General features: G+C 52.8%; 1 protein-coding gene across 3 annotated transcripts in view; it reads right to left on the reverse strand.

The window, feature by feature from the left end:
• Positions 1–19,913, reverse strand: part of CUNH10orf90 (chromosome unknown C10orf90 homolog) — a 284,414-nt gene that overhangs the window by 154,962 nt on the left and 109,539 nt on the right. For all 3 annotated transcript variants that reach the window (XM_046448702.2, XM_046448703.2, XM_046448701.2), the window contains one exon: positions 18,590–18,662. In XM_046448702.2, the coding sequence (XP_046304658.1) occupies positions 18,590–18,662 (73 nt within the window). The remainder of the gene's footprint in view (positions 1–18,589; positions 18,663–19,913) is intronic.

The following is a 19,913-nucleotide window of genomic DNA, read 5'->3' on the forward strand; positions in this document are numbered from 1 at the left end:
GCCTCTCTCTGCCAGCCACTGGTGAGCTCTCCTCTCTCTCCCCTGCAACCCAGGCAAATCCTCAGATTTTTAAGCCTCGGTACTCTGTGACAACGGTTCGCAACTAGGGTGGCACTTACTCTCCAGGAATTACCTACCAATGTCCAGAGATATTTTTGGCTTTCATCACTAGAGGGAGGAAGTGCTATTGGTGGTCAAAAGCTAGGGATGCGGAAAGTGTACAGCACCTAGGACAGCTGCCACCCCAACGAAACAGACTCCTTTCCAATGACTGCCAGCCCCTGGCTCTCTTTCCCTACCACTGAGCAGTCTCCACCCCTCAGAAGCCTGAGTGTCAGGGCAGGGGTGGGGGTGCAGAACTCCTAGATGCAGCCATGGGCCTGGCTCTGCAGTGCCAACCACACTGCAGTCAAAGCTGCACACGTTCCTGTAATGCAGACACCTAACAACCCTTCAGATACACACTCAACATCAAATTATTGAATTTCCAAGTGCAAGCTCATATTTTCATACATACTTCTCATTGCCACAAATTAAGTAGCAATATTGGAAAGTCTCACATGAAATATTAACAATATGATTTGATTTCAGAATGTTCTGTGCAGCTGGCCTTCACAGGAAACAGGGAAGTTAGAGGAACAGCACTGTCCAATACCTCTGGACAAACCCTGCCTGGCCAGTGGCTCCAAGATGTGTTTCATGAGCTTGCAGTTGGATGTCACTGCAGACCTCTGGGGAGCATTTTTAAAATGCAAAGAGAGTATGCCATCCCCTGCTCTAAACCTTCCCCGGCTGCTGGTGACCACAGGACCCCCAGCCCCAGTGATGTCCTGACCATTTCTCTCTTGTTCATCAGCTCCAGACTGGCCTCTGGGCTGTTCTCAAACCTTCTACACACATGGGGCTGGGGGAGGTGAGGTGTGCGGTCCGCTCCAAATTTCAGCCCAGCTCACTTCTTCCCATCACTCAGGCCCCTCAATGTCCGTGTCCAAGGGCCTTCCCAAGCATCTGCGAGGCGGTGCACCCCCATCCACTCTACCCTTGTACATGCTTTTATGTTTTCTTTTTTGCAGGGCTCACCCAGGAAATGAACTCCATGGTCCATCAACCGCTGCAGTTCAACCAATGAACAATGTTATCAAGAAGGAGATGCTGGCCTCTCTCTTCTCTTTAAAACCCCTGCCAGCCACCGGTGAGCTCTCCTTGCTCTCCCCTGCGACCCAGGCAAATCCTCAGATTTTTAAGCCATAGTACTCTGTGACAGTGGTTCTCAACTAGGGTGGCACCTACTCTCTGGAGTTTATCTTCCAATGTAAACCTGACAGTTTACATCTTTATTTGTCTATCTCCATAGCAGGTTGAAAGCTCCATGCATCAGTCTCAGCCCTGAGAGTGGTTTCTAGAACATGGTGGATATTTATTGAATTTGGTGAATGAATGACCCCGTCATTGCATTTGGGGATCTATCCCCATAATGCAAAGGCACAAGGAACTTCACTGACCAACTCGGCAAGGAGGCACAGAAGTCTCCCTGGGACTCTGACAAGGGCCAGCACTGCAGGGAGACTGCAGGTAACAAGATACTTTTTTTGTTTTAATTTTGTTTTGTTTGTTTTCCACTCAAAGGTCTTGGCAGAAGCTGCCTGTGGCTAACCTAAGCCAGTGGGATTTGGGGAGTTCCTAGAAATGTTAAGAAGACTAAAAACCACTCGGGCACCTGGTAGAAACTCGGGGGACTCCTGAGAACTAAACGGCAGGAGTTGGGAATGGTTGCCACAGCCAAACCCACAAGCCTGGGGGTCTCCTTCTGTTATTTTCACCTCATGTTGTTACTCATGAGGGTCCTCAGAAAGAGCATCCATGGGTCACATTTTAGATACTTATTGAATATTCAGAGCAGGAAGAGGAAAGGGCTGGCAGGAAAAATCGCCATGCAGAAGACGCCTGAGGTCTGTGGGAGGGGGCGGGCACCGGGTCCACACCCAGCAAGGCAGTGCGCTGTGGGCCTAGCTGGCCTAGAAAGGACTCAGCGCCCTGGCAGGAAGGGAGATGGACTCTGGGCAGCCAAAGATCGACAAATACCCCTTGGCCCTTGCCCTCCGAGAGCCATCCCTGGAACGATGGATCCGTCTAGTGACCTGAAGCTAGGCCAATTCAGGTAGCTGAATTGACGAGGGCACCCCTGGGGGCCCTGGGATCCCCCGTGCATGCTTCTGTCTTGGAAGCCAAGAGATTACACTGAAGCAGACCTTATCATCTCCCACCACCAACCTCAGAGCCCAGCAAGAACAGGCATCCAGGAAATGACTGGGGGCCCTCAAGTCCGAGCAGCATTTCCCAACGCATGGCATGGGGACACCTGTCTTGCAAAATGCCCGTCATCCAAAGGCTATGCAGGTTGGCAGAGCTTGTGTAGATGTGCCCATCAGCACACCAAGGATGCTAAACCCTCAGCCAAGGAAGCAGCTCCTCCCAGTACCCAGTGTTACCTCCCAAACCGATTTGACCAAGGGACATTTTAATACAATAGATAAGTATTTAGCATCTGGCTTCAGTGGCATCCAGTGTGTCCCCCACCCCCTTCTCATATCTGGTTGGTGTGGCATACCAGGAGAATCTGGGGGGAAGAAGTGGGGCAGCACTGCTGGGTAGAACTAGCACACACTCAAGTTGGCTGAGCTCACTTCTCAGTGATTCTTTAATTGTTCTAGAACATTCTCTCCATGTTCTTTCATTGTAGTCAAAAGGGATTAAATGAGCTGGAATCCACTCTGTTCCTTCAGGTTGCTCATTGGAGTTTGTAGGATGATCTCTTATTACTATAGTGGGTGATTCTGAGATTAGAGACCTTCCAGGGAATGCGAGGCTCCTTCACAAAACGTGGGAAGGCTCAGGTGCCTTCCTCTGCCTGGGAAGGACCCACACCCTTAGAGTAAAATTGGCTAATCATGGAAGCTGGCCATGACCTCAAAAGCCTGTCCATCCTTTACCCCAGACGATCCTGGACAGGCCTTGTTCCTTTATAATGACTTGTGACTCTACAGTCCTGCAGGGCCACTCGCCTCCCAGAACTCCCAGTTGTCCTGGCAAGAAGGAAGGGAAAGAGGTCATCTGATGGTCAACTGCTGACCACAGCCATTGCACATACTGAGATTCTGCATGCTTGGCATCAGTGCAGGGACCCAGGAGCCTGTTCCCTTGCCTGGTATGTGACAGGCTCATTATTGTGATGATAAAATCTTGCCATGGCTTCAGTTCCTCCAGTTTCAGACAGGATTACTGCATCTTTGATATCACAATTAAAATGGATCAGTCAGGGGAATATGATTGATCCCTGAACTATCGTGCGGCGCTGTTGAGAGTGCTAAAATATGCCTTGAGCAGAAACACTGACTCACAGGGATCAATAAACGGAGCTATAAGAGTGTGATCGCTGCAGGTCCTGGGTAGGCCGTGCTGGCAATTAAAGAAACGGTGGACTTCAAAAGTGCCTCACCAGGAGTGTGAGACCTTGCTTTTTTTAGTGAAATTCTAGGTTTCCTTAGGGCTGTCAAAACTTCCAAATTCTTCTCTGTCAGCAAGGATATTTCCGTCCAGCAGCTACGTCGGCTGTCACGACAAAGGCCATCTTGCTCAATTTCATTAAGACTCGGAATCCAGGTCAGCTCCGCAGGAGTGGTCACTTTTTTAAAAAATCATGGAGGTAATTTAAACTTACATGCTTATAAGAATAGCCTGCCTCCCGAGTGCACAGGGAAACCTCCTGGGGTTCCTGCTGGTGAGACAGCAGGCAGCCACCCAGGTGCCCTGCGAGTGGGTCCTAGGAAACCCGGCAATGGGGCCATTTCTTGGTTGTCTCTGTGTGGCTCAGGCCTCCCGCCCAGAAGCCATTTCAGAGTTTTTTTTTTTTTTTTTTTTTTTTTTTAAAAGAGGCAATGCATGAGCAAGGGGAGATCCACCATTAGAGAAAAGTCACCCCTAGTTCATGTCCACCTTCTGGCAATTAGAAGTGGCCGAGGCTAGCAGACAGATTTTGCACTTCTACTCTCTGGTCCCCGCAGCAGAGAAACGCAGGCCCCAGATGCGGGCACAGCTGATTTCATGTCACAGTGAATTTACCTGGCGTGAGCTGCAGGAGTTTTCTCCGAATATGAGGCCAGTTGGTCTCTTTGTCAAAAATAGGACAGGTCTCTTGGACAAATGCATGGAATTATTCCCAATCTGTAAAGCGTAAGTCTGCTCCTACTGTGGAGATGCCTCCTCTGTGACATGTGAAAGCTCCTTCTGTGGGCACTGGAGAGTCCCAGATTCCAGCTCCCCCGCCCCCAGGTGCGTCATTTATCTTCTGTGACTCAGTTTTCTTTTGTTCAAATCTGACAAGCGTCTCTAAAGATCTCTGTTGCCTTGACATTCTTGGGATCTCTAAAGCTCCATTTGGAAATTCAAAATGCCAAAGAGATATCTTATTTATTGGTGTATTTTTTTCAAGGTCTGTCCCAAAGTGAGCACCCATTAAATACTGCATGGGTGGATGGAAGGGGGGGAGGTGGGGGGCAGGTAGATGGATGAATGGATGGTGCAGGGAGGGAGGGAGGAAGGGATGGAGTTGGGTGACTGGTTGCTATGCCTCTTGCTATTTCACAGTCCTTTGAGAATTCCAGGACTTCTCATAAGGCCTCTGCTTGAGCTTTGACTGTCCTGGAATGTGATGCAGAGCCCAGGGGAAGGTGCCGACATGCAGAGGTACTCCTCTGGCTTTGCTTCCCGGCAGTTGGAATAGTTGAATCAGTCCTTTGGGACTGGTTTTGCCAAGTGGACAGTTCTGACCGCCTGGGCATCTCTCTGGCTACTAGAATGTCTGTCTGTCCTTCATCTGGTCCCTAAAGCCTCTCTGAGGACGTGGTTCATGACCCACCCTGCTGCTCCACTTTACCTTCAGTCAGGACTGCACCTGGCCATTCCAGGCCACTGCAGAGGGACTGGGCTCTGGGCTGTGCCTGCTATATTTCTTCAAGTCACCTTGCTAGTTTTGTGCAACACCTCCCCCCCCCCAATTGCTGTGCAGATAGCCATTTGATCCACCCTGTGACATACCCAGGCACTTACAGAGACCTTCTAATGGCCCTTCTGTAAGAATCTGGGGCCTTAAAAGGACTTCCTGTGACACTGCCAATGGCCAAATTAAGATTCCAAACACAAGCTGCTGTTCCATGCAATTACATCCCCCTCAGAACTGGAAGGCAGAAGCAGCCTTCAAATGTGGCATTTAGGGCCCTAACTGCTCGTGAATGATGAAGGCTGATTTCTGCAGCATTAATCTACCATCATTGACCTCTTGCTGCATTAATTGTGAAGGGTGAAAACTTTTATGAAGGCAGCTTCTTAAATGCTAATTCCATCTTTTTGGAGAGGGAACAAGAAGCCCAGCTCATCCTAATAGGGTGACACAGACACACTCCCTCCAGCCAAGATTTCTCTTGAGCAGCATCTGATGGACACATTCTAATGATGGGAAAGCAGCTGGCTGGAGACCAGACCTTGGGCACCCTTCAGAGAAATGGTAGGTTCTGAAATCAAGAGCAGGGGACGGAGCTTCCAGCTGCCTAGCAGAGGCAGACATCTGAAGGGGTCTAGCCATGCAGTGACTTACAAGAGGGGACGTTTTCCATGCACTTTAAAATTCCACGTCTTTAAAATTTTAATTAAACTTATCAGAAAAATGCATGCTCACAGGTATAAGCAGCCATTTGCAGAAAAAAATGGGCTTATGCATCACCCGAGTTGTGATAATATGGGCTAATATATAAAATATCCATGCTTCCTGTTCTGGGTGCATAGGACATCCTTCCCAACAGTAAGTCCACATGCATACTTGGTAATCATTGCAGACAGGAGCCACTGACCCTGCAAATCTCTGTCCATAGGAGGAGCAGGCAGAGCAGGGTCCGGGGGATGCCAGCTGCCAGGAAAGCTGAACACGGTGGGGTCTCTAGGCCCCCAAGACTGCCTAGAACCTTACTGCAGGCCAGCCTTCCTCTGCATTCACCAACTTCTCTTTTGACTTGCAAATATGCCTCAGAGCTTTCTCCTACATTAACTAGAAGACATTGTTCATATTTCTTTTCTCTTAAAATCCAGATAATAAAAATCGTGGCCGCCTGCATGTGCACTATGTGCTGGGCCCAGTGCCAGCACACCCTCACTTACCCCTGTCTGAATGACTCAGGGGCTATCATGACCTGTTCTAATAACTGAAAGCAGAAGGTGGAGAGCTGAACTCCCTGCACCGCCACTTAACCGGCTGCCCCTCTGCCTTCCTGCGGGGGCCAGGCAGCAACCCTGGACCAGACCTCTGCCACGGCTGAAGGTGCTGCTGAAGAGGGCACAGGGGGCCCCGAGGTGGTCACTCTGCAAATGAGCTGACGAGGGTGAGGGTGCAGAGACAGAGGAGGTGAGGGGACCCAGGCAGGGCGACGAGAAGTGGCAGGGGGACCTGGGGCTGGAGATGGTAGGAGCCAAGAGCCCAGCGAGATCACAGAGGGGCAGAGAAGGCAAGGACAGGAGGAGCTTCTGCCCGGCAGCTCTCGGGGCCTGTGGAATGCCTGGCCCGACACCATCAATGAGCACCACAAGCCACCAACGTGCTCTCCAGGGTGCCAAAGCCCCTAGGAGGCACAGTGACACGGCTTCCAGGCAGATGCTCGCGACAGCCCACACAGGCTTGGTCTGCACCTGACGCGAAGTCGTCCTGAGACTCTGCAGGTCTCAGTCCCCTTGGCTCTGGGCTGAAGACAAGAAGCCACACCTCCTGGACCTGGAGGGGGGTGGGGTGTGAGGACGCAGGCGGCAAGGTCCCCAATTCCTCCATCCCCCACCAAGCAACCTGTGGATGCTCTGTCCAACACCTGTCTGAGTGCACCTGTTCTTGGCGGCCACCACCCTGGGCGTCACCCTCCCTCTGGGCAGCTGTGGCAGGCCTTTTGCGAGGCTCCCTGCATTCATTCCTGCCCCATGACTCCTACCATCAAGGGCTCCACAGGAGGTGGAGGACGCAGGAACTTGGGCCTTGAGACAAAAAGTCCAAAACTAAGGGGTATCTGCTTTGGGTCAGGAATGTCAAACAGAAGTTTGTCATCCAAGGAGCAAGGCAGGATGGGAAGTGTGTTGGGCAAAGGAAGCAGCATGTGCATAGGTCCCGATCAAGGGAAGGGCCTGGCACACTCATGGAGCTAAGTTGCCCTTACTCTGGCACCTGTCCAGTCCACCTAGAGGGTGCAGCCGTGTTGTCCTTGTCATTTATATTCCACTTCCTAAACAGGGTGGCGCAAATTATACAGGTGCCAGGCCTCACAATGCCTGTCCCCCACCAGCACATATGAGTGGCCTTCTCACAGAGCAGCACAAATCCTGTAACTTCTGCCTTTGAGACCCTTTGACCACTTCTCCTGCACAAAACAGGGACCTGCCTGTTCTCTTGCCCCTTGCCAGTCACCTTCCCTGCCATCCCCCTTCCCCTGTAGGATCAAGCCACACGAGTTTCCTTCTCACCCCACAAGTGTGCCAGGCCCTTCCCTTGCTCAGGACATTTGCACATGCTGCTTCCTTTGCCCAACACACTTCCCATCCGGATCCTTGGGTGACAAACTTCTGTTCAACCTTCCTAACCCAAAGCAGATACCCCCAAGTGTTGGACCTTTTGTCTCCTTGTGGCAACAATTTGCTTATTGTCTTTTCACTTGATTTCTTTCTCTTCTGAACCACATTGAATTTCAGGACTCAGCACTACACACTTAGTGTCCAGTAGCCACTGGCATTTACAAGTGTCCGCTGAAAGGGAACCACTACCTGACTCACCCAGCCTCTTCCTTCCCAGGCTCTGAGACCAGAGAGCTCCTTGGAGGGGAAGAACTTGAACGCCAAGGGGCTGAATGCTGGACAGGCAGCCTAAGCACCTGGCCCAGCGGGCAGAGGCAGTGGCAGTGGCCCAGGAAGGAGTGGCTTGAAGGAGCCACGAGGCACACCTTCCTCTGCAGGGGAAGGATCAAGTGGCCAGAGCAGAGGGGTGAGGCACTGACCTCGTCGAATGGCCACGGGTGCCCCATAGGGCTGGAGCACGGTGGCCTTGGGGAGCAGCCCCAGAGTCCTGTAACTTCATAAGAAAGGGGATGAGACTGGCCAGTTTCAAGAATGACCTAGAAAGGCGCCCTGTCTCCAGACCCCATGCCAGAGGTCCCACAGGCCATGCGTGACTGGCAGGTTCAGGCTCAGGCCTTCCAGGGCCCCTTGTGGTTCATGTGCCAGGCCACAGCCATGGGTTGAGTCCTGACACGGTGCTGGGCACGGGGCTGCCGGGACATCTGTGGTGGCATGGTGCCTCGGGTGGGGAAGGGGTATCTCTGAGCCTCACTGTGTACCAGGCACAGACCCAGCACAGACCTTGGGTTGGGAAACGGGGCCTCTACCTTAGGGAGAAAAACTGCAGCAGCCTGTGAGCTACTTTTCTGAATCCCCTGATGCTCCTCTGCTAAGGGGGGCAGCTGTAGTTTCCAGGTGGGTGACTGTGGACAACGGCTCAGATCTTTGCGACGCCCAGTGGACTGCAGGGTGTGGAGCTGGTCCCCGTAAATGCAGGCTGCCTGGTGGCCACAGAGGGCTGCAGGGCTGTCTCTCTCCACACCCCCTGGTCTTGACTCCTCTCACTGCACCTTCCGCTGTTCCCAGAGATGTGGGGCTCTTTTCTCATCTCTAGGGAGCTGGTATTAGGCCCCCTTGGCCTGGACAGGGCCTATGTGTTCCTACTTTTGCTCTTGGCCCTGTCGGCACCTTGGAACATTCTCAGACCCCTAGATTGGGCACAGGATCACCCCAGCTGGCAGCTTGCTGATCCCAAACACAGAAGAGATCGCCACCCACTGCCAGCTCCCTCGGGGCTGCTGGGATACTGACTGCTCTATAAGCCACGAGGCTCGAGGTGGTTTGGTCTGGGGTGTTCTTGGTCCGGATACCTGAACCTCACAATTACTAGCCCTGCCTAGTCTTCTGACAAAATGTCACCTTGGGGTCTGACTGGTGCCTGCTGCCATCTCTGGATGCACCCCTGCCCCAGCCCCACATGCCAAAACCCTTCCTGGGCTCTGATGGCATTTCCCACTGACCCTCCACCCACTGCCCGGAGCCCATGAGGCAGGAGCTTTGGCAACGGGTGTGAGCAGTGGGTGGGGGGCTGGGCCCACGGTTCCCCAGAGAGGGCCTGCAGAGATCAAGGTGGGGAGGCCCACAGAGCAGCCAGGTCGCCCAACACCTTGGGGCATGGTGCACAGGCCAGGACACAGGCCTGACCAGGGAGGATGTGGGGCAGGAGGCTGTGTGGGGAGCTGGCAGAGGACAGGAGCCCCGCTGAGGTGAGGCTGCCGGGAGAGTGAGGAAGGAGGCCGGGAAGGCCCAGGAAGGAGGGGCTTGCAGGACCCACAGGGTCTGAGGACAGACCTGAGAGCTGGGACAGGCCTGCATCACTGAGAGGGGAAAGCTGTGTGGCAGGCCTGGAGGGAGCCCCAGGTCGTCCCCAGGTCCCCAGCGTGGCCTTCCACTGTGTGCCCCACCTCAACCCACACCCTCCTACCTCCCCCAACAGACAGCACAAACTGTGTGCTTCAGAAAAGAAAATAATAAGATATAGCACCTGCAAACAGCTGCATTTTTTTTACCAGTGTGGGGGGGGGGGGGCGCGGATTAAAGCTAATTTAAAAATCAAAGATCAGGTTTAGTCACTAATCCCTGATATCAAAAATGGCAGTGAGTCTCAAAGGTCAATTGTTGCCCAAGGTCACAGAATCAGCAGTAGAAGAACTGAGGTTTCACCAGGCAGATCCTGGGCCTTCTCAAGACAAGAGTGTCATCCTTCCACACAAATGCCCCCCAGCTCACAGTCCACAGTCCCAGACCTCAGCCCAGGGGCGGCTTCTGGAAGGGAGGTTGGAGCCCAGGGCTGCGGGTCCTCAAAGCCCCAGGCGCCGGTCTCCATCTCTAACCACCCTCAGAGATCCTCTCCTAAATCCCATAAAAAGAACAGAGCAGCCATCAGGGAGCCACGTGGGAGTGAGTGGGGAGCTGGACCCCGGCCAGCGCCCGTGGGAAGGATCTAGAAGAAAGGGCAACGCTCGGGTCATTATAGCAAAGCCATTTAATACCGGAAAAGGAAGAATTTTAAAAGGCAGTCTTATTATAGGATATGACTGAATCTGTCCCATCTTGCAGTTAAAACCCAAAGCACATTTCTTCCTCTTCCGATATTCCTGGGGTGGGGGCGGCCCTCCACCCTGAGGACCCAGCAAGAGCAGTACATCAACTCGGGCTCGAGGCTCTAAGACCATCACACTCAGCCATAAAATAAAGTGGACCTGGGATTTAGGAAATCCAGTGCACATCAGTAAGGAAGGAGGATATCTCTGGATGAAAATGGATGGTCCTGGTAATGACCTATTCATTTCACGGGCCCCAGGTTAACCACAAGAAATCTCAATGTTTAGAGAGAAAGCAGTGGGCTTTTACTCCAGCCATGCCCGGCCCCCTTCCAGTTCTGTGAGGACAGATTTCAAACCAATGGGTGGGGGGGGGCCTGGGTGGCATCCCTTGCCCAGGGGCACACTCAACTGCCTTGTGCCAGAGCTCCTCCGAGTCTGTGTGTTTTATAAATTGGCTTCTCGTAAGAGTCTGGCCAAAGAAAGACTTTCATTTAAAAATAACATGAACTGCTTTAGGGAGACTCAGGCCCCTGTGATCCGTGCTGACCCCGAATGGTCAAGGTAGTTGGTGGAAAATAGAAACTTCACAGCTGAATCTGAAAATATGATTCAGGAGTTCCGCTCAGCACAGAGGTCAAACACAGCCTTGTCGGAAGCCAGCCTGGGGAGAAAGATCTGGGAGGTTTTATAATCACAAGGTCTTCCCGTGTGCCTGAGATCGACAGGTGACATGAAGCCTGGGCTCTTCAAGAAACAGTGGCACTTGTGAAGAGGCCAGAGTGTACCCTTCTCCTACTCCAACGCAACAGTTTGCATGGGACATGTGACGTCCTCTCACCCCCTGGGAAGCTGCAGAGGGGCATTGGTCCTAATTTTCTGCTTATGGCAATTATCAGCTCTCACGGTCCTCACAAGCCCTCCACTAGGCACGGGCCTCCCTGCCTACTGCCTGTCACCAAGAGCTGGCCCAGGCAAGCCATCAGCAGCCACAGAGAGAGGGGGACAGAGAGCGCCAGTCCTGACCAGCAAGAGGGGAAGTGGGTGGGGGGCGATTTGTTCAGAACAAAATTCTTCAAGAAAGGTCTTGTGGCCAAGGTGCTGGTGTGGTACCAAGAGGTAAAGCAAGCAGTGAGCAGCCCAGGTGCACCCAGGGAGGGTAACGTTTGGCTTCACGTGGCTGTTGCTTCACTCGGTGTCCGTGTCCTCTCTGCTGTCACAGTCCAGCTGCCAGATAAGTATCCCTTCTGCTCTGGGACACTGGACATTAACATGGTACCACGTGACAGCACAGTGGGCTCCTCCAGTGTGTCTCGTTCCCTGTGCCACCTCTGTGGCTCTGATTCATGCACATCATCTTTTTGGATGCGTTTGCTAGTGCGTGACAGTGGCCCATAACGGCGGCTCACTTGGACACGATCATATAAGCATGCAACATAATTTCTCCCATTTCAGCCCCTGCTCCCTCCTCCCCTCCTCCCTCCGTCTGTTCCCTCCCTCTGTTTCTCCCTTCTCTTTGTTTTGATGGGTGCTTTGTAGAGCTGCATAAAGGTGGAACTCACCGGGGGGGCTCTCACATGTGTACATGGCGCGGCTCGGACCATTTCATCTGCAGTTCCTGCTTTTCCCTCCCTCCTCCCTCCCCTTCAGCCTCCTCCTCTACTGCGCTGACCTCCCTTCTGTTTCCGTGGAACCCTCCCTGCCACACACACTTTTTACCCTTATTTCTCTCCAGCTTCTGCATATGAGAGAAACATTCCACCCTTGACTCTCTGGGTCTGGCTTATTTCACTTAGCATGATGGTCTCCAGTTCCACAGATTTACCAGCACATGCCATCATCTCCTTCTTCCTGATGGCTGAGTAAAACTCCATTGGGTATTTTGTAAAAGCCCTTTCCTCAGCCAGCCGGGCAAATGCCACTAAAGACGTACCAACTCAGGATCAAGTGGCTTTTCTCCATGCCTGCTTAACGGTATTGCCCTTGAACAGGCAGCAGGCTGCACGGCAGGGCCAGTAGCATCTGGGGACGTGCCTTCCATTCTCAGGACACCTGGCTGAGGCTCAGCAGGTGGACCAGATTCACTCAGGAGAAGGAGCAGGCTGCAGAGCTCGGTCGGGCTGCACAGGTGTCCAGGGAGCACTGGAGCAGAGGAGCAGGGGGCGATCCACGCACAGGGCCCAGGTCTCAGGGGGGCCTTTTGGACCTCTTATTTGGCAACTGGACGGCATGGAAGGGCTTTAAGTAGACTGTGGCATGGCCTGAGGAGGTCTGTCCACCCCACATCCATCTCAGTGTCCAACTTTCCCACACCTGGATCAGGTCCTGTGACCAAGTCCGCAAGTGCACACGAGGCAGGAACTGCACTCACACGCCTCAGAGGAAGCAATGGAGTCCACCGGAGGCTCTTCTGTGGGACACGAAGCCACACAGACTGGGAACGTGCAGCTGGGCTCTGTGCTCAGTACACGATTCCACCAGCTGTCTGTTAAGTTGGTTATGTGCTGGGTGATGGGCAAAGAGGAAGCTGGAGGCCAATCTCAGGGAAGAAGAGCTCCTCATGGCTACACACACAGGTGAGGGCAAACCCGGGGGGGAGGCCCTCGGGGGCTCAGCAGCATTCAGGAGGAGACGTGGGCACAAGGGCTCCTCATGAGGGAGTGGGGGGGACTCGCCCCGCCATGGGATGGCCTGGTCTGCTCTTTCCCTGTATGTCCTCCTCCTCGATAGGCACAATATGCCCACGTGAGCCTCTTCACGTCTCCACAGGAAGAACGGAGTGTGCTTTATTCTTCTGTGGTCAGAGAAGTGGTGCCAGCCTCTCCTCCTCCACTTTCCAAAGCAGGGTAAACATGGGCAGAGGAAGCACCCAGCAGACCCACAGTGGCCACTAAAGGGAACCTTTGTCCCTCTGGACAAAAGAGGCCGAGTCATGGGTCAGGAGCCTGAGGCACGGGTTAGATTCCTGGGGAAACCCAGTGCGGAGGCCATCCCCGCCTGGCTCTGGGCCTCTGCCACCCCATCGGGCTCCCTCCTGCCCCGTGGGCTGGCCCTGGGGTCAGGAAGACCCCTGACACAGAAATGGCTCCAAGAAGCTGCTCGGTTCAAACTACGCCACCCTAGCCAGGAAGCCACTTCTCACACTGACACCTGAACTTGGGGATGTAGTGAGGAGGGCAACGGGCCCCGTCCTCGGAGCCCCCGGCCATGAAGAGAAGGAGGAGGGGTAGGGCCGTGGTCCAGCAGCACCAGGAGGACTCTGATGGCAGGGCAGAGGCGGGGCGGGGCGCAAATCGGAGGAAGCTTCTGGCCAAGGATGGCTTTCACAGTGACCATCCACAGGGGGCGGGCAGACAGAGGAGCCTCTGGACAAGGAGAGAGCCCACGGAGGGGAGGCAGCGAGATCAGAGAGAAGTCTAGAAGCACAGGCCTGAGGCATGCTGTGCCCGGGAGCTTCTGCTTCAGCCTCTGAGGACGGCTGTGACCTCGGACCAGAGAAGCTGCACTGACTAAAGACACTGTCCTAAACTGCTCAGGAGATGCATTCTCCCCTGGGCAGCAAGGAGAGCCATCAAACGGCCTCGGTATGAAAAAACGATAAATCCACGTGCTTCAGCTCCAGCACCTGAGCCTTCATAAAAGCCAGGCTTTAGGGAGGGCCAGCGGACGCGCGTCCCTCCTCTTCTCCTCTAGAGAGAAACCGCATTCCCAAGCCACTTCTGGAAGAGGGACGCGGCTCTGCTCACCGTCAGGCCAGGTGCTCTGCTTCCAGGTCCTCATAGCAGGACCAGGGGCGCGTGTTGTATTGGAAAAAATAACTGATTCAACAGCAACCAAACGAAACGATTGCTAGGGGTCAGCGAAGCCTGCTCTTGTGAAAGCCGGAATAAGGGAGCCGTCATCCAGGATGTAAATGAAATGTGATTACGTTATCCCTCCCATCCATCAAAGGCCCACCCTTGAAAAACTGCCATCTGTAAAGGTCGGGCTTAACTGATCAGGAGGAAGAAAATTTCATGCTGTCCCACTCCCCTCCTGAGCCAAGCAAGTCAGTAATTAAAAATTCCAAGAGGCCTTCATCAATCCCCATGACCTGCATTTCTGCTCACCTGTTTCCCTGGATGTGGACCCAGTGAGGCACCTGACTCACAAATCACCCCGAGTCCAGCATCCAGCAGTCTACTCTGCAGACAGGTAGCACAGTGGTGTGGGAAAGGCAAACAGAATCTTTTTATAAAGTGTAGAATCGGAATTTGAAAGGGACTTTCTACCTTCCTCTGATTTTAAAAACAGATGTGAGTTTGGGTAGAAATAGTCATCTTTCCTAGATTTTTTTTCTCCCTTAGTGTTCCTCGGCATGCAGATCCTATTAATCATAGTAAACTGAAATTTTACACAAGCCAACAGATTTCAAAGGCCTCGCCAAGAGGGCTGTTCAACCATAAGAAATCAGCTCCCCACCCTGCCCAGTCTGGAAATTCCAAGGACTAAGGCAGCAAATGGTCGCATGGTACAAATGGAGGAAGTAAAACCAAAACCTGGAGATGGCATTTTCTGCAGACTCCTGCCTGAGCACAGCGCATGCTATTTGGACCCTGGACCCCACTGCTGCAGCCCCTCCAACAGAGCCTACTGCCCCACGGAGACCAAGAATCCTGAGCCCTCTCTGTGTCCAGGAAAACTGAGGGACGAGAAGTGGAAGAACAGTCCTAAAGAAAACCTGACCAACGGTGAAGTCCACAGTGGCACTGAAGACACCTCGACGTGACAACCAAGTCCAGGCGAGGTCAGTGGTTCCCAGGACAAGACTCTTCCTCCCACGCCACGCATGTGGGCCCCTTCAGGTTTTGAGCCTCACCCTCTTCCCAGCTCGTGTGTCCTCTCCTGTGGTCACCTCAGCTGACCTGTGGTTCCTCAGACCACCCACCTGTACATGACCATCATATCCAGACCTCCAAACCTACCTGTCTCCCAGCCTCTTCACCAGATCCAACCACCTCCTGCACATCTGGAGCAGGGGCCATTGCCCTCTCACAGGAAGCAGCTGAACCCCACACATTCCAGACCACCCACTAGCACCCCCCTTTACCCCATCACCCCTACAGCCTGCATTCCCTGCCCCATCATTGAACATTTTTAACTTGTCCCTTATCCCAACAGCTGGTAGGTAATTAGGTCACTTCCTGGGGCTCTGACTGTCCACCACAGTCCCGGTCCTGGCTGGACCCCTGTCCTCCCCTGCTTGAATCAGGTCATGCATTCCAACACCTTAAAATAGTTAATGGTCCCTCTTAGCCTACTCAGTAAATACAGATGGGAAATAAATAAATAACACCACTAATTTACTTGGGCTCCCACCCACTGAAAGCTTCCTAACACCACCAGCTGCGTGAGCAGCCCGGGGGCTTCCTTAAAACAGTTCGCCTTCCACCCTGGGGCTTGCCACGCACATATCAGCCCATTCAAGAGGAGGAGGAGGGTTTCAAACATCAGCATGGCAACGTAGCTGCAGGAATGACGGCTGCAGCGCCCGCTGACCTTGAGACACCCTAAGCCTACTCACTCCTTCGGGGACAAGGGCCTGGCCCTTGGTGCCCTTGTGGGGGAGCTGCCCTCCCAGGCAGTCATCCACATGCTGGGTCCACGGAAGCCACGCGCCCACTATTGGCCTTGTCTCCTGACCAGAGGTGACAATGTCAGGATGAAGCAGCTCAAGATGAAGGTCCATGCTCTTGCTGCTGAGGTTCTGGTTCCTCCACGTCTGCATCCAGCGGATCTTCCTCCCTCGACATTTACTGGTTTCCTGACAACTTCCCTTTTGTCTGTGATAATGGGTTTCTGGTCCTTGACACCCAGGATTTGACCTAAACTCTGCTCCGGGTTTCCCCAAGTCCCAAGGAGGCTGAGCCAGACCTCGTCCTGTGCCTGTTCACAAGCGTGGGAGAGGAATGCCTTGGTTTGTGCCCCTCCAGGGCTGTGCAGAAAGTGGACTGCCTCTGAGCCGCATGGAGAGGCGGAACCTCCAAGAGGTGTCAGTTCACCAGGCTCCACCCTCGTGAGAGGATCAGTGCTGCCCCCGCAGGGGTGAGACAGTTATGGCAGGAGTGGGTTCCTAACAAAAGCTCTTTTGAGTTTGGCCTCTCTCCCTCTCTCTCCCCACCTTGTGCAGTCGCACCACGTGATGGCTTCTACCAGGTTATGAGGCACAAGAAGGCTCTCACCATGGGCAGCTCCTCCACTGTGGATGTCCCCAGCTCCAGAACTGCACCAAACGAACCCCATTGTTTGTAATGTGCCAGGATGTGGTGTCCCGGTGCAGCCAGAAACAGACTGAGATGGCAGACCAGATTCCTAATGCAAAGTCCTTGTGCTTTTATGGGGAGAAAGCTGGGCCACCACAGGCACAGAGGCCCAGGAGGCTGCTCTGACCCATGCTCTAGAAGAGGTGAGGCAGGACTCCTCCATCTCTGCTTCAGTCCTGCTCCTCTGGGCCCTCTTCTTTGCTGGGCCTTGCCTTAGATTGCTGAGTCCAGTAACAGCGAAGAGTTCCATTGAGCCCAGTTCTATCCAGACTCCTGCCAACTCGGCTTAGGGAGCATTCCCCCAGCCTTGTTAAGCCCCGCACCTTAGCTAGCAAGATCTTCTTAGTAATGTCCATCCACTGGGTGCCTCCCCTGCCCTGTAGCTACACATGCCAGCCGCCTTTACTGTATCAAGAGTTGAGCGCAGCTCCCTATGCAAGTGTCTCTTCCCTGCTGTAACAACACGAATAAAATCTGTCTTGTCTCTTAACAAGTGCCAGAGCAACTTCTAATAGGAGAAACAACCCTAGAGGAAGATGCCCTAGGCACAAGAGGGCTCCGTGGAAAGTCCACCCCAGGGAAAGCATGGTGCCATGCAGTAGGGCTCCTTGCCTTGCCCAGGAACACCCGGGGTTCAGGACAGCTTTCCACTGGACAACACTGGCAGGTTTTTTTTAAAATGCCAGGAAACTTTTCTCCCTCCCCACCCAGGGTTGCTTGGGCACACTTCCTGTACTCTGGGTCACTAACCCTAGCCTGGAACAGCACGGACTTGGCTCCTGAGTGATTAACTTGCTGATCTCCCCTGGAGCAGCACCCACTGTGCAGGTGCCCAAGGCCAATTTGATGTGGCCCAGTCCTGAGATAAAGAGGAGCAACGTGGCCTCATCTCAGTCACCAGGTCTGATTGCTCTTGCAGCCCCCTTGATTGTTCTAGGAAAACTCATCACTCTCTCCTGGTCCCCAGGCTCCCTGCAGGGTGCAGAGCCAGACAGGCTTCCAGGGCTGCTTTTGCTGTGCCAGGGAAGTAGCCCAGTGCAGCCACACTCCTGCCACAGACAGTGGGGGGCTAGGATTTCAAAGGGTCCACACTAAATACCTGCCACCCTAAAAGACTAAGCTACAAACCACACTTGGGGCTTCCAGGGAGGATTAAATAGGAAAGTTTCTTTCAAATATTTTTGTCTTCAGTTGACTAAGCCAGTTATGGAAAGAAATTCAGTTTCCCAACATCTTTGATATAGGCAGGTGGTGGCAGGTAATGAAAAGATATAAATGTAAATGTGCGTGTGCATACAAATGTATATGTATACACACATACAATATGTACACACACATATATATATATACCCAAACATATATAGCTATTTTTCATCTACAACTCATCTGCCACATGCAAGAATCAAAATGAGGATAAAAACTAAAATTAGCCACACTAAAACATTCTTTTAGAATTGATTTTTGCAGTTTTTTGAACATTCTATTAATCCAGTAGTCCACAGTACCATCAGAACATTTGACCCGAATCCATGTGACTTCTAATAAAAAGGGGACGGAGGGAGCTTGTTTTCACATAACTTATGTTAACAAACTTAATAAAAGTTATGAACCGTAACCATCTCACCTAGTGTTTTTACAATTTAATAGCTATGAATTGAAGCTTCATAAAAACTGATTTATGAACGCACAGCCACCATGCCCCAATTGCAAAAAAGTCCACTGTGCTGGGAGAAGCCACACTCACCCCACACTCACCCCTGGAACTGCCGGCTCCAGGAGGAGCCTGCCTGGGCCCACCTGACCCCCGCGCCCCTGTCAGGAGTGTCCCAGGTACCGCCCGAGGAACTGACAGTCCTCACCCATCGTCTGCTTCCCTGTGGACGCTGGTCTACAGCCAGGGTGGAAAGGTAAACCATTTCAAACCTTGTGGTGCCACTGAGCTATCATCTCATGTTTGGAAAGGACCCAGGCTCCAAAGTACATTTCATTATTAATAAAAATAGAGAGAGAAGAGGACAATGGGGGCCCCAGCAGAGCCCAGCTCTTTACCTGCGTTCAGAAGACTTTCACCTCTTTCCCGGGAAGATTGATCTTTAGGGGATGAGAAAACCCGGCTGTGGATCTGGAAAATAAATAGAGACCAACCCCAGTTTAATATTTTTATTTGCCAGATATATTATCATCAATAATATACATTATTTAAAAAAAAAAAAACAACAGGAACACCCATAGACTCTCTCCTTTCCCCCAAGAAAGAACATGTAATGAATATATATTTCCACTTTCTCCTGAGTTAACTCAATCAATGAATAAAAGATAAGTATCTGGTGGTTTCCAGGAGGGAGGGAGGAAAGGAGAAAAGCTGTAATCAGCCAGCATTGATTCTGCCGTGGATTTTGTTAGCAGATCAAAAAAACCACATCTAATGTTTCTGGTCTCGCCCATCCCAGGGCTGAATGGGTGTTGAGCTAAAACCGAATGTTCAATAAATATTGATAAATCAATTAACCACAAGCAATTAAATTTCAGGAATTAGCCTGTAAGGCCCAATGAAAATAAGATTGATTTATAGAAAAGTATTCTGCTATCTACACTTGTGATCGGCTGATTCTCTCTGCTGAAAGGCAAAGATTTATTCTGCAAATCTGTTGTGCTTGCTGTGAGTCTCTGGGCTCTGATCCGAGTGGCATTGGAGCTCTAGAGCCTCTCCGGCCCCGTGGCCCTCCCACACCCTGTGCCTCTGGCCCCTCAGAGCACCCTACGACCTCACCCCAGGGAACATGGCTGACAAGGTGCACAGCAACTGGGCAGGGCATCCCCAGCCCAGCTCAGTCCTGAGCCCAGGTTCCCTTCTTGGCCCCCAGGCGAGGTAAGCTCACTTCTCCTTCTTGGCCCCTCCACCCGGCTCCTGGGCAATCTCTTCTGGGATGGCAGGGATGGGGGGAGCTCTAGCCATACAGCTCTTCTGTCCCAGAGAGAAGGTTGGCCCCCTGACCCCATGGGGACAGACACGAATGTGCGGGATGTGGAAGGGGCTGGGCTGAGCTGGGGGGGGGTTCACTATTCCTGCCACTCCCAGCGCCCGGTCCCAGGCAGCAGAGAAGCGCTGAGGGTGCTGGGACTCCACTGTGCTGGCGGCTGGGCTCAGTGCTCTGTGTGCAGTGCCTCGCTGAGCTCTCATGGCTGTTAGAAAGACCTGCTCTCGTGAGCCCTGCTGTGGCAGCCCAGACAGCTAGGCTTCAGCCGACCAACAGGCCAAGGTCACCCAGCTGGGCTGAGATGAAGCTGGACGCGGAGCTGGCCAGGCAGACCCAGAGCACGGAGCTCTCAGCCCCGTTCCAAACACTGTTGTCATTACTGTTAGGTCTCGGGG

The sequence above is a fragment of the Marmota monax genome, unplaced genomic scaffold (assembly GCF_021218885.2).
Source record: "Marmota monax isolate L192 unplaced genomic scaffold, Marmota_monax_Labrador192_F-V1.1 WCK01_AAM20220418_F8-fsc00076, whole genome shotgun sequence".
Classification (NCBI taxonomy): Eukaryota; Metazoa; Chordata; class Mammalia; order Rodentia; family Sciuridae; genus Marmota; species Marmota monax.